General features: G+C 39.5%; 1 protein-coding gene and 1 long non-coding RNA gene across 6 annotated transcripts in view; one reads left to right on the top strand and one right to left on the bottom strand.

Annotated features, from left to right (window-relative positions):
• The window catches only part of ZNF469 (zinc finger protein 469), a 60,042-nt gene extending 47,057 nt beyond the window's left edge, over positions 1 to 12,985 (top strand). Inside the window, exon 2 of the mRNA XM_075188505.1 lies at positions 564 to 12,985. Within this exon, the coding sequence (XP_075044606.1) occupies positions 770 to 12,985 (12,216 nt within the window). The 5' untranslated portion in view covers positions 564 to 769. The remainder of the gene's footprint in view (positions 1 to 563) is intronic.
• The window catches only part of LOC142104564 (uncharacterized), a 383,703-nt gene that overhangs the window by 361,466 nt on the left and 7,421 nt on the right, over positions 1 to 14,816 (bottom strand). The window lies entirely within an intron of this gene.

Below are 14,816 nucleotides of genomic sequence, written 5' to 3'. Positions count from 1 at the left end.
GCAATGTTATATATTTTAAATTAAGTAAAATAGGTGTATCCCTAACAATACCCCAAAACATTTGTCACATACTTTGCTATGGTAGCAGTCGTATCCATACCAAATGCCCCACTAACAGATCTCTGGGCTTCCTGGAAACAAGTTAGCCATTTTGTTAGTTAAAAGATTTAACAATTGTCGTGTACGGTAGTGGGAGATCAATCATGGCTATTAAGTTGTACATATGTCTAGCAAAACTGCATATATGAATATTTAATTTATTAAGAGGAATAAAAAGAGTACACCTGTTTCTAGAATTCTAGTAAGGCAGTTGCTGGTGTCAGATATTTATCCCACATATCATAAAGTAGGAGAAAGTCTTACACCTGCAACTGCCTCATCAGAACTCTAAATGCAATTATGCTGTTTGCCAAGCATAAGAGTTTATTATGCCACTCAAAACATTATTTTACAGTACTTTGTTATTACCTGTAACCATAACATAATAAATAAAAGGCTTCAAAGTATGAAAATAAATATGTAATTATATTTTCCCACTAACGTTTATTTGTCTTTAATTGTAGGTTGATCCTGGATATACTGGAAGCGATGATCTCCTGAATTTGAGTCTAAACAGCAAAAATGAGAAAGACAACAATGGGGCTGTTTATGTGATCTCCCATCAGGATTCTTCTCAAAGAATGACAAGCTGCAATCATTATGTGAAGAACATGAGCAAAGAAAGGGTGGCTGGTAAGCCAAGTGCCACCTATCCCTTCTGAGTGGTACCATGACGGGAGAGACAAAACATGCGTATACCATCAATGCTAAAGCACCAACCTCCAAGGAGAATGACTCTGCTTTTGAACAGTTCAGCAACAAAGATGCAGCAAATAGTAAAACAAATGGGACCTCGGAGAGCTATGAAAGTGCCTTAATTGTTGAGAAAGTATCTCAATTAAATGGTAGGGAAAAAGAGACTCACAGTCAAAGGGAAGCTGTGATAAGACCTCAACAAGCAGGGAAAATTGACTTCAAGTCACTACATAACAGGCCAAAGTTTTCCAGTGAGGCGACATGGACTAATGGTAAAAGCAGCCCACTGTCTCCAACAGGAAAGAGTAGAGGGAAAGACAAAAATAAGAGGTCTGGGAAGGGAGACCGCAATCAACAACAGCTCTACAGACTCAGTATTAGCAGCTCGAGAGCCAACCCTACCATTGGAATTGCTTACCCTCAGCAAAAAGTTACACCGCCTAAAAAAGTAGAAGTCAGTCAAGGACCAGTCTCTGGAAGTTATCGCTTTCATGTCCCAAGTATTCCCGAGAGGGAGGCAGAACTCCATCAGGAAGACCTCAACTTCAACAGGTCTCTCCCAGAGCCCACCTCCAGCCTTACCTCCACCAACTATACCTCACAAACAGCTCCTGCTTCCAGGATTCAGCATGGGTTAAAGATCCAGCCGGGCAACCTTCATGACACAGCCAACTCTAATGGACAGTTGCATTACTTGGAATTTCAACCAAATGGAAACACATGGCATCCCTCTGATAAACACTTTCCTGGTGCCAGTGGATATGCCATCGCAAGTCAAAAACTATGTCCTTTTCCTGATGGGAACAAATCTGACTCACATAGTTTTGCACCTGTGTCATTTCAGTATCCATTTCCATCATTACAGGACCCAACTGGGAATTCTTTTTGCAACAATGGGAATAATCAGGACTTTGTGGATGTTGCACTGGCTACAAACCAGGCAGCTCATAATACTTTCTTCTTCCAGTCCTCATCAAGAGAAGGACCCGAGGATAAACAGGGTAATGGATCCTACAATACTGTTTTGCCAGACAGCCGGACTTATGGACTACCTTCTCAGCAGGCTCCTTTCTTATATGCCCAGCAGGGGGTTCAGCATCCGCCCACAACCCCTTGTTACGCAGGAAGGAATGAACATTCGGCTGATCACAGTGGTGCTATTTCTTCATCTGGTGCTTTATCTTCCTCTGGTGCTATAGAACAAACCCAAAGCACTTTTCAAGAAAACCAATCAGTTTTTAATCCTAGTGAATTTAGTTTACATGGTAACAGTATGCCAGCATTAATCAACAAAAGGCAACAGTCACCTAAAGACTTTGTACACAGTCAAAGACTCCTGGCTCCAGGGAACACATTACGAAGGACAATACCACAGACTTCTATAAACAAAGTGCAGTTTCCTAGCAAAGTCTGTAACAGTGTAAACACAGGACCTGTGCCTTTTGATAAAAATCTTTCCAGAATACCTCAGACTTGGGATGCCGCAAGCAACAGTTTTCCACCTCTGGACCAAAACTCTGTACCATATCCTAACGCTTCCGGAAACCTAATACCCTATCAATGCCAGCCAAGCGACCACAGACAGGCACTGAAAAATTCACGGATGTCTTGGCAGCAGGGTCACCTTACTTCTGCAACAGCAAACCAAAATAGCATGGAGTTGTCAAGGCACGTAGAAAACCAAAAACTTCCATATTCCATTAGCAATTCAGATTGGCAAAACAGCAATTTAATGCCAAAAATTTCCTCAAGCTATCACACAAACAAACACTTAATGGCGGAAGGGAGTTCCACACAAAGGACCGACACGACCAGACAAAGCTACAGCTCAAGTAATGATATATTGTATGACAGTGTGAAGGATACAAATTCTCAGATGAGCGATTCAAGAAGCAAAGGCATTTTATATGGCATGAGCCAAGCCATTCAACAGTCACGAAACAATAGCAACCAGTCTGGGCCACTGTCAGGAAATACTTTTGTAGCTGAATCTCCCTGTGAATCACCTCTTCCTTCTCCTGTCAATAATCCAGTCTCTGGTAGTACTTGCTCTTCACTTTCACCTATGTCCAGTAGTCCTGTGAATCCAAGTTCGGATGAGAACCAAGTGCCTCCCACACTTATATCTTCCCCATATTTTCACCAGCCATGCCACCCACCAGAAAAGTCCTTTCATCCAGCTGACTCGTTAAGTTCTGGTTCCCTTTTGTATCACAACTCAGAGCCTACAAAAAGCTTCAATTTCATACCAGATGCTAAAGATGAACAAGCATTTAAAAATATACAAGAGAGCCAATACCAAAAAATAGCTACCGAGGCCAGTAAAGGATGCCTGGAGAACTTTGAGAGTGAACCTCCACCTCCCTATTCTTCTCACCACTTTCTTGCCAGCTCACTTAGCAGTGCAAACTTAGACCAGCTTGATGTTCTTCTGACCTGCAAACAGTGTGACCACAATTTTGGCAATTTATCTTCTTTCCTGGAACACAGGCAGTACTGTAATTTAAATTCAACCCTCCAGAATGAAATGAAGGATTCTCCGCATGGTGGAGATATAAGGAAGTCTGCTGCTGACCCCTTAAAGTCTTCCCAAGCAGTACCAGGATTATCCCTTCCCAAAGGACAAATGGAATTTCATTCACATCTCGCTGGTTTTAACAAAGATTATCTTCTGGACAGTGATGCCAAAGGTGATACCAAAGAAGATCTTATGAAGGGTAATATTTTCCATAATTTAACACCAAGTTTACTGCCTTTGACTGCTTGTGACACTTTGGAAATGGATGATGCAAAACTGGACAGTTTAATCATTGAAGCACTGAATGGCCTGGAGTTTCAAGTAGACAATCCTGAGATAGATTCCACCTTTATCGATGTTTTTGTAGACGATGACCTCACCACTCCTAAGGCAATTGCATGCAGCCAGCCACACAAGGTGAAAGAGTCTACAGAAGCTAAAAAAAAGTTAAGTGCCGAAGAAAAACAAGCTCACCATAACCAAGTCTCTTATGCATATGAGGAAAATTATGACACAGGGACAACCTATAATCTCAAGAATACAATAAAATTGAGAAATGAACATAAAATAACAGAAGTAGGAACTGCTTACCAGTTCTCTGTGAATACAGAAGCAACCGTTAAGCAGTTGACAACTACAAAATCAGATGACCGGGAATGGCAGAAAACAGCAGACATTATGAAAAGTATCACAACGCAGGAGAAAACGAAAATTAGTCAAATTACAAAAGATTTTGAGTATTCTGATGAAAAAGACAATAAGTATTATGATTCACAAGGAAGAACCACGAGAAAAGACCCACAACATTTCCCAATCACAGATACCACAAAATCACGAAGGACAGGTTTGCAGGATATGAAGAAAAAGAAGCCACACAATGGAACTTGGAGTAAGGAACTTATACACAAAATTGTGCAGCAAAAAAATAAACTTCACAAGCTGCACGTCAAGAGTAATAAAGATGTGCAGTTTTCATTGGTAACTGAGAGACTTTTTACTCCAACCAAAAGTCATCTCTTTGGAGAATATGACTACATTTCAGATTCCGATGAAGAAGTTGTTGCTCCTTCACTGCCCAGTAAAATGACAAATGGCAGACTGAAATATAGCTTTAATCGGGATCTGCATGGGAGAGGTGGCAGGACCAACGTAAAGGAACCTGTGTGGCGTATGGGAGAAGCAACAAGATTCCAGCTGCAAAACAAAGATTTGAGGAACACAAATAAAGAGATGTCAAACAGAATTCGAAGAAGAAGCAGTCAGTCGTCAAACAGTAGTGACCAAAGCACAAGTATTTCAAGTGAAACGGGGTCAAGTCCAAAAAGCACTGAGCGGACTGATTCTGAAAACGAACAGGAAAGTGTGCTGAGGTGTAAAAGTTTTACTGCACGTACTCAGAAAACAGCAGCTGAGAGAAATGTGATAAAGCCTCTTTACAGAAAAAATCTATCAGAAAAACAAATACATTCAGACTTTTCCAAAGGAACCAAAAGGTTTGGGTCTGCTAAATATCTGCTTGCAAGTTCAAAAGTAAACCCATCAAATATAAATGCTGCAACACATTATGGAGAGAAGGATAAATTAAGAAAAAGCACTGATTCAATGGAGGAGAACACTAGTAAAACATCTAAGGCGCATTGCTTCAAGAATGCTGGAGAGGAGGACAGACTAAGCACTTACCAAAAAGCAATGGAAGGAAGCACCTTATCACAAGACAATTATACACCTGATTTAATGTTAGACATAGACAATGTGCCCCAACAACTTTCTTCTTTTCACGTGGACAACACAAATTACCAAGAGAAGCAACTCAGCTCCTCATCATGTCCACCTGCCATTCCTAACAATGAAGTAAATCCAGCTTACTCGGACAATAATGTAAAATACTTAAATGAAGCACTGTGCAGTAGCCACGAAGACTTTGCAATGCCCATGTCTTGCTACAACGGAGACTCAACTGTAAATATTTTGCCACAGCAAAACCACAAAACCTATAGCAATGAATGCCAACAGTTTACTGATCCCAAAGAAATGTCCGGTTTATATTGTAATGATATTTTTTCCAAAACCCAAAATGTTGGTTCCAGAGAAGTTGAGCAAATATATGTAAATCAATGCAATTCCAATAACATGAACTCGTTTGAGAATAAATGTTCAGATGTGACATCTTATCCGTCTGATAACAACGATAAAGTTTCAACGGCTCTTTCATTTGACTCCTCTTCTATATTTGCAGAGCTACCGATATCTGACTTTGAATCTCCATTATACAACAGCGTAACATCTTCAAAAGACAACTATGTGGAATTTGACCAGCCTAGCAAATCAACTCATTTTGAACACCAATTCCCAGAGTTTTTGCAAGAGAAAAGCTGGGAACTAATTGGGGACAGTGCGCAAATGTCATCGAATAACGTGTCTCCGTTTCAAGTGCTGGAGAATCAAGCCACGGAGAAATATGCTGAACATATACCTGTCTCATCTGAACAAATGCCAATAGATATGCCAAGATCCATCACAGATTATAATGTACCATTTATAAACAACATGTCAGAGGATGAGTTAGAAATCAAAAGATTGGTGACAGAATTAGAAAACCAACTTCAAACTAGCAAAGTCCACAGCGACGCAACTTCTCAAACCTTGTCCAATCATCAGATTACCCCAGAGCTCCCAGATTCTAATCTCACATTTCCAGAGATGGAAGAAAATACAAATGAAAGTTGCAGAAAGGATGCATATATTAATAAAAATTCAAACTATGTAAATGACATGAAGCATACAATGCATCCCGGTAAAGTAGATCACCTGCAGGATTCTCAACCACTTATAAAAGTTAATGATAGCTGTGAAAGTCTCAAGAGATCTTGGACTTCTTCAGCTCAATTTGATACTTTTACTTCAGGCCTCAAATGTCACAAACAGGCCAACAAATTGGATTCCTTCAATAACACAGAGACCTGTAACCAGTATCAGTCAGCTGTGAGCAATGTATGTCTAACAGAAGAACTGGAATGTTTAAGTAATAACCACAGTGACCCTTCTGTCCTTCCTGAAGTATGCCTGCCTAACTTCTCAAATCAAGTGGAGAGTCAGACATATTCTGATCCTGACCTTTTGAGAGAGACACTGCTCACGGCTGAAACACTGCTTTCTAAGATTCATAAAAATAAAGATAATGCTGAAAAAGAAAGCGATGCTGAAAATCAAATGGATAAACAACAAAAACTGGAAGATCAATTTGATGAACCACCTGAGCTGGAACCTTTTCAAAGTGTCTCAGAACTGAATTCTGAATTTCTTTTGCAAAATAATAGCACTCCAGTGATAAATATCAATAAAACTCCAGAGCACAATAATAGCGTATCTGAAAAGCCTCTACACAACCCAGTATTGGAATCTACAATTCCAACTACTGTAACAGATATAGAATACAGCAAAAATCATTTCAGTGTGGAAAATAAAGAATGTTTAGAGAAGAACAAGAACATGAGTCAACAAGATCTTGTCCTCCTCGATATGCCAGTCTTAGTGAAGGAAGAGAGTGCGAAACCTGGAAAGGCCATAATTGCAGAACAGTCAGCAGAAAATCCACTGCAACAGCTCCAACTGTTTGTGGCGAGAACAGCCAAAAATAACGAGGTAGAGATGCTTATGCCATGCTTCCCAATGGTGCTGGCAGCTTCAGGAGCTGCTGACAACAAGTCAGAAACAGAAAGCATTTCTTCACATACTGTAGAGAGCACATTAACTTCTAAACTGGAATCAGAAATTACACCAAAGGAGACAGAGCAGGAGACAATGCCGCAACTATCAGAAGCATGCATGCAGTCTGTGAAGATCGACGATCTAGAAACCAGTTCTGAAATGCTCCTGGCATCAATAAGCAATGAAATACAGCATGGTGACAAACAGTCAAACCATTTAGAAAACAAATGCTCATGGATGAATGTTATTGATACTGGCACAGACGGTTTGAGAATAGACCACGATAACCTACCATCTGAATGCAGGGTCCCTGAAAAACGGTCACAAAAGCTGGTACAGGATAGCAAAGAAATAAGTCATTATTGTGACAATAATGGGAAGAAAAAGAGAAAATCTACCAGCTCCAGCCATACATTTCATAATGAAACATACACAGCTGGTTCAATGATCACACCTAAGGTATTCAATGTCCAGGAGCTGTCACCTGATAACCCTGACGACGGTTGTCTGCATCCAGGTGCCTTAGATATTGAGGTAGCACAATTGCCCAAAAACACAGAAGATGATCAAGAGACACAAAACATGAACAATGAAGTGTCTGTTTATACAAGTCCAAGGAACCATCAGCAGCAGATGGATATCCTGCAAGAAGCAGAACTATTTTTGGGAATTGATAACATAAAAGAAACCTCTGTGCTGAGTGAAGACAAATGTGATGCCCCAGACAGCAGTGACAAGTCTTCTGCTCACTTTCCCTTGCATCCTGACACTAACAAAGTCCTATGTAGCAGCAACAATGAGTATGACACACAGCTCCATTCCCTCGGCTTACCTACAGCACATTCTATGTTGAGTTTTGATCTGCTCCCTCAAGTATCTTTAAAAGAATCAACACCACAGCAAACACTTTTGTTCACATCAACAGATGAGGATTTAAATTCAATAGAAAGAGATGCATTATCCAAAATCACCCAAAAATGCCAAAATGAAGTGAGAAATCTAAAAGAAGAACTAGTAAAGCATTCAGTTGAAGGGACAGATGTACAGCTATTTGTTAGTGAAAACAAAAGTCCGACATCTTCATTGGAAGCCGGACAACAACTGGTAGCAGAAAAGAATTCTATGACACCAAATGCTGAGGGCAACCTAACCCCATGTTTCTGCTCAGAATTAGTTTGTACGCATTACAAAGATCAACACGTGGAATCTGTTGCAGACATTATTCTTGGGTGTCCATCAATAGAAACAAACAATGCCTATCAAATTTATGCTGGAGAAAATAATCATGACTTTTCAGCTATCCAAAATAAACTTTTTTCTGAAAACACACAAACACCAGTAGGGCCCTCATTGTGTTGTCAAAAAGAAGAAACCCGAAAGTGTGACTGGAACAACACACAAGACGGACACAATATAGAACATGTATTTCCAAGTGAAGATGACAGGTCATCAGCAATGGTAGGTGACCTGATGGATATTGCAGACCCAGGGTTTGTGAATTTTGATTGTCACCAGAACACTGCAGAAAAAACAGCTGCAAGTTTAGTTCCTCATTTCAAAAACACTACTGAAGCTGGAAACAATGCTTCCAATGAGGAGTCTGGGAAGCAATGCACCAACGACATGCACTCTGTTATAGATGGTGTATTGCGAATTCTAGAAGGTGACAAGAGCAAAGAAATACTGCAGAGCATTGGAATGTCACTAAAAAGTAGCCCCATAAAAGAAAAAAAAACAGTTGGATTGTCACTAACATGTGATATATGCTCTGTATCCTTTCGTTCAAAACCAGGACTAACAAGACACAAGGCTGTTAAGCATAACGGGTCACTGACACCCCACAAAGATGGTATGATAAGTGATAAATCTCTCAATGTGAAAAATAAAATATCTGAATGGAACTGCAGCAATGATAGCCAACAAAGCACTCATTCCGACACATCTCAGAATTTAACTGCAAATCTTCAAAACCCAGACTGTAATCTTCAATCCCACCTCCTAATTTCAGAGGAAGAAAAGAGACCTTTGCCTGCAAAAACCAAAGGTGAAAAAAGAACTAATGGACAGTTTGAAGACACTGGTCCTTTAGATGCAGCTTGCAAAAAAAAATTGTACGGCAAAATAAAAAAAAGAAAGGTGAAGTTAACAAACAGGTCTTTGGATTCTCAATGTCTACCGGATGATGTTTTAAACATCCTCAAAACAAATATTTTGAAGGCTATTGGGCAGTCAAACAACTTTAACTCTTCCGAAGAAAAGAGAAGTTGGGAAGAGTCATCAGATAAAGACATTGCACAGAAGGAGACTGGCTTGGAAAACATCAGTTTAGAAACATTTTCTGCTGATTTAAGTATAGACGAGGATGAGAAGCTGGTGAGTGACGTTTTAGATTTGGAAATGAATGGACAGAGTTTACTTCATGAACAAATGTGGACAAAGAGCATTAAAGAGCATGTTGAATACATTATAAATGACTGCAAAACTCAACCTGCAGAGAGCATGCTGTCTAAAGACCACACTTTGCTAGCTGGAGGTGAAGAACTCTTAAATGCTGTAGAAACTGCCAAAGATCAAGAAGATAACCATGTGTCAAATTTATCCAAGGAAACGGTGACCGACCTCCATACACTATTTGATGATGACAACACATTTTCCCAACTATTTCCAAGAGATGATCATGTAATCAGAAGGAAGTGCACTCGAGTTTATGGGAAAAGAAGCAAAAAGCAAACATCATGTTTCGAAGCAAACTTGAAAGATGTAGACATGGTGGAACATTGTCTCCCCTCTCAAATAAACTATACAAGAGATCATAAGAGGATTTCACTTGATTCTACATTACTGGATGGTACAAATTCTTCTGCCCATACAGAACATTTTGCACAGTATGATCATGCTAGTCCTCCAAAGGAAACTACTGGTGACAATGAGAGCAAAATGCTCACATTTGTAGGTCACAGTCAGGCAGAAAACATGAATGTATCACTGCTGATCGATGGAATTCAAGATGAAAGAGATACAGAGGTCTCTACTCACGGTAGTCTCTACAAGCCACGTGTAGAATCTTTAGATTTGTCTGCAGAAATTAGCTCAGACCAGAGAGATCCAGATGTAGAAGAGATTAACACCTGCAAAATCAACGACGAAACAGGTCTCCCAGAATTTCCGACAATTGACATGAAGATGCTTAGTGCAAAGTTTGACATGAGAGAACTGTCATTTTTTAGTGCTTGTGGGGATGATTCTGACCAATCTGATTTAGACACACCAGATGATATCGCACAAAAGACTGTAAGACGTAAGAAGCATGCCAAAAATAAAATGGACGACAGGAGGCAGGCAAGAAATCGCAACAATGTTAAAATGAAAACCAAGGACAAACAGTACAAGTGCAAGGTTTGTTTTCAATGGTTTTTGACTTTGGGAGAGCTAGATTTTCATAAGCTTACTCATAACCCTTCACCTCCCCCTACCTGCTACATGTGTGTTCAGCGCAAGTTCAGTTCTCGAGAACAGTTGAGAGATCATCTAAAAGAAAAGCATGCAAAAAATAAGGCCGGTCTATGGATCTGTGGCATGTGTCTAAAAGAAATCTCTGATGTGTGGATGTATAATGAGCACTTGAGAGAGCATGCTACCCAATTTGCTAGGAAAGGCCAAGCTCAGAAATCTGTCATGGGCATTCCAGGATGTTTTGGAGAAGATAGTATGGTGAGGACATTCCTAAGTACCTTTATATACAGAACACCGAGCAAGCTGCCAAAAACTTCAGAGGCTGATGATAAAAGTCTAGCGATTAAAAAATCAGATCAAAAAGAGCCCAAGGTTGAAGATGAAGTGAATAGTGAGAAAGAACCAGATAATAGTGTCCACGTTGTTCCGTCTACGCCCATCCACGTAAAGCTTTCGGTCAGTCCGTCATTGGACAGTTCTCAAAAGAGTGACCACATCCATAAAAACGCAGCAATGCATCCCCACTGTAAAGATCCCTCTAGAGATTGCCACCATTGTGGGAAGCAGTTCCCCAAACCATTCAAACTACAAAGACACCTTGTTGTTCATAGTTTGCAAAAAATTTACCTATGCCACCGATGTCCCAAATCTTACCAGGAGGTACAGGAGTTGAGAAGCCATCTTAACAGTGAGCACCAATTTGCAGAAAAGTCTGAAATAAAGCACACCACACTCTATGCGTGTGAACTGTGTGCAGATGTTATGCACGTGATAAAGAAGTCCTTCATCTGCAGCACATGTAACTACACGTTCTCTAAAAAAGAACAGTATGACAGACACATGGAAAAGCACTTGATTGGTGGCAGTATGACATTCAAATTTAGAGGGGTAACCAGACCAGCAAATTCTGGAAAGGAGATAAAAGAAAGAGTAAGAGAATCCTTGACATATGATAATATGCCACCTTCCAAAAAGCGAAAGACCTCAAATTATTCTGACACATCTGAAAAAGTAGTAGGCATTGATCATGGTGATCTGTCTCAATGCCCAAAGCTCTCGCCTGGTGTGGTTTTTAATAACGAGATGGAGGAAAATGTGAGAAATGAACATGAAAACACAGTGAAAGTGGAGGAGATGCTGATGGATGCCCCAGAACTCCAGGCTGAAGGGAAGGAAGAGCAGACGGCATGGAGCGCTGACATGTATCCTTTTTCTCCTAAAACTTCTGTGGTAGAAGTAAAAGAGAAGGAAGATAACGATACAATCAGTGAAACATTGCCAAAGTTAGATTGTGAAATGACTATACCTTCACATGTCTGTGTAGCAAACAATTGTGACGTTACAAAAGACGATGCTGAGTTTACCAAAATGACAGAGATGTCAACACATGAGCTAATATTATGTAAACACGTGAATGAGATCGATGAACCCCCAGATATGCAAACTTCTCACATCATAGAAAACAATGATCTCTCACAATTGCCATTGGAAGAATCAACAGAGCTGTTTACAGCTGACAAAATGATGTCACACTCCAAGAATATCTGCAAAGAGCCCCACTCCTTAATACCTAGAATCGCAGGAGAAGATAAAGTAGATATGTCGCGATCACTGCTATTAGATGTGACAGAGCCAGTCACTTCAATGTCCCCCAAGGAAAAGTCACTGGTGACTAACACAAACGTTTTAGCAAAAGACCTCAAGGGCTTGAAAAAGAACAAGTCAGTTAGCCAACTAAATAGCAGGTCTGCAGCCCAGGCAAACGTTACAGCTGCTAATGGTGAAGAAGTGGTGAAGTCCTCTGCACAACGATTGAAAGCAGCATCCTCTCTAGCAAGGGAGAATAGTGCTTGTACTTTGAAGGAGACAACAAGTCAACAAAAGCTAGCCAAAAAGGAACCAACTGGCAACATATCGAAAAATAACGCCGATATCAAAACAGCTGACAAAATGTCAGCAGCAATGGGTACAAAACACCACCAAAAGAAGCGCAAGGAGCACAAAATATCTGGTCATAAGGGAAACACAGCATCCCAGGAAAACTTAGCTGGAGAAGTAAAGAAAAAAACAAACAAACTGGTAGTGACTGGAAAGAGTGAATCTTCTGGTAATGTAAAGAAGCCAGAATGGGTAAGCAGTCTCTCGGACACTAAAGATGAGGCACTGGGCTGTCGGCCTTACCCCAAGCCACATGCTGGAGGGATCAGTGGGCAGTTGAAAAAGGTTGTGTTGGACACACACAACCAAAAGAAAGTCAACTCCCAGCCCAGCAACGGGGACTACAAGTGCAAAAAAGCTGTTCTTACTAAAACTCTGCAGCCCTTCACTCCAAAAAGTTCTGCTTTATCTTTGAACAGCCCCTCACACAAACGCAAAATGGGAAACAACACAAAACCCACTGAGCCATCGAATTACAGGACAGCTGAATCACAGAACAATTTGCTAAGTCAACTTTTTGGACAGAAATTAACTAGCTTTAAAATTCCTTTAAGAAGGGAAATAACAGAATGACATTAGGTGATCCTTGTCCTTCTTTGAGAAGCAAACAAGGTCAACCAAGTAAAAAAAAAAAAAAACTGAATGAAAAGTGTGCAAACATTTTTTTGCTATTTTTTTAAAAAAAACTCTATTGCATCCCCCAACCCCTTTAAGCTTTGCCAAACTTGCACTGCCACCTCTCTGTAAAATAGTTCTCTTTGTGCTGTAATCTACTTCAATGCATCTAATATGTTATGCAAATGTCAACGATCAAATGTATTTTGATGTTACAGAACCAATATTTTAACTGCTTTGGACAAAAATAATAGTCAAAAGCTTTTTTCTACTGTTGTATATAATTTCTATTTTATTTTTCTGCAGGATGAAGAGCTGAGGTTACAGGTTAAAAATTAAACCTGTGCTCTTCCATAAAAAAAGTAATTTAAACCAGATATTTAATCTCTTTATAATTTCATGCTACTTTTTGTGAATACATATTAAATTATTCACAAAAAATTGAAATGCACAAAGCTACAAGCAGTCATCTTGATAAGGTTTTGGTGTATTCCTGACCATCTAGTAATGATGACAGATTTGAACGAACACATAAATGTTAACTGCATGTACGAATTATAAATGGGTCAGAATATGAACAATAATTCTGTATTAAATTAAATTATACCTAACATGTACATTTCAAATAGAATGATGGAAAGAAACACAACTTTTATGAAGCAAAATGTTAGTGGAGCAATAATCAATTTGCTATATGGCACTGTTACACATTACCGATTAAAATTTTCATTTTGGATGATCAGCTTTTAACTTTGCTGAATATTGTTCACCATGTTGGCTCCAAACATAGATAGAATTATACATTACAATGGACCTGACACTTACACATAGGGGAGGCAGCCGCTTATTCAATATTCATTAGAATGGTCAATAAACTAGGCCGTTGTGACATCACTAGGTAGTTATTGACGGTGATGTCAGTTGTTTGTATTGAATTGATAGTGCTGAACAAGTATTCAGCGTACAAAATGCCTGAATCCTGTGTGGAAAATGGGTACATTTTCATGTTGTTTTCAGGTCCAAAATCAGTGCACACTGTACTAAATTATATACTATCCAAACACACTGTACCAATATTATGTAAGAAATGCCTTACTGGCTTCTGCATATGTTGCCTGTTATGTGTTAATATCAGAAAGCATTGTTCATATGGACAACATCCTGCATGCTTACATGTAATGTAACAAATCAGCACCCAGGATTTCCTGTTATGAAACAATAGACATGAGGGTGCTGTGAGCAGGGGCAGCCCAGTACATGTTCCTGCACTAGTGAGCCTCACTGGGCTCACAGACACTGGAGGGGGCATGGCCTGTCAAAAATAAAATACAAAAATGACTAATTCATTGGCTTTTATGTGCCCTCTTTCAACTTGTATTAAAGCCAATTAACTTTCTGGTTGCCTTTTGTGCTTTCCAGCCATGTACTTATATTATCAGGCAGTGTTTGTTTTTACTGGCCTGGGATATTAAGCAGCGCTGCTGTTTCTCTGCATTGGATACAAGAGTGTGAAAATAAACTACTGGGCCTCAAGAAATAAATACACATGCAGATGAAGAATTATTAAATAGCCTAAATGTTGCTTTTTAACTATAAAATAATGTCAATCTTACATAAAATATTGTTTAATAATCATGAGGGTTCATTAATATACTTCATACAGTGCATTGTTCTATGTATCTCCTTTCTGTGACCACTGTAAAATAAACGGTATCAGTATTTTGCTACCCTATTATTACATAACATACACATGAGGCTTCACAGCTGCTGGTAACACAATAAAGCCTAC

The sequence above is a fragment of the Mixophyes fleayi genome, chromosome 10, assembly GCF_038048845.1.
Source record: "Mixophyes fleayi isolate aMixFle1 chromosome 10, aMixFle1.hap1, whole genome shotgun sequence".
In the NCBI taxonomy this organism is placed as follows: Eukaryota; Metazoa; Chordata; class Amphibia; order Anura; family Limnodynastidae; genus Mixophyes; species Mixophyes fleayi.
This window is presented reverse-complemented; position numbering and strand designations above follow the sequence as displayed.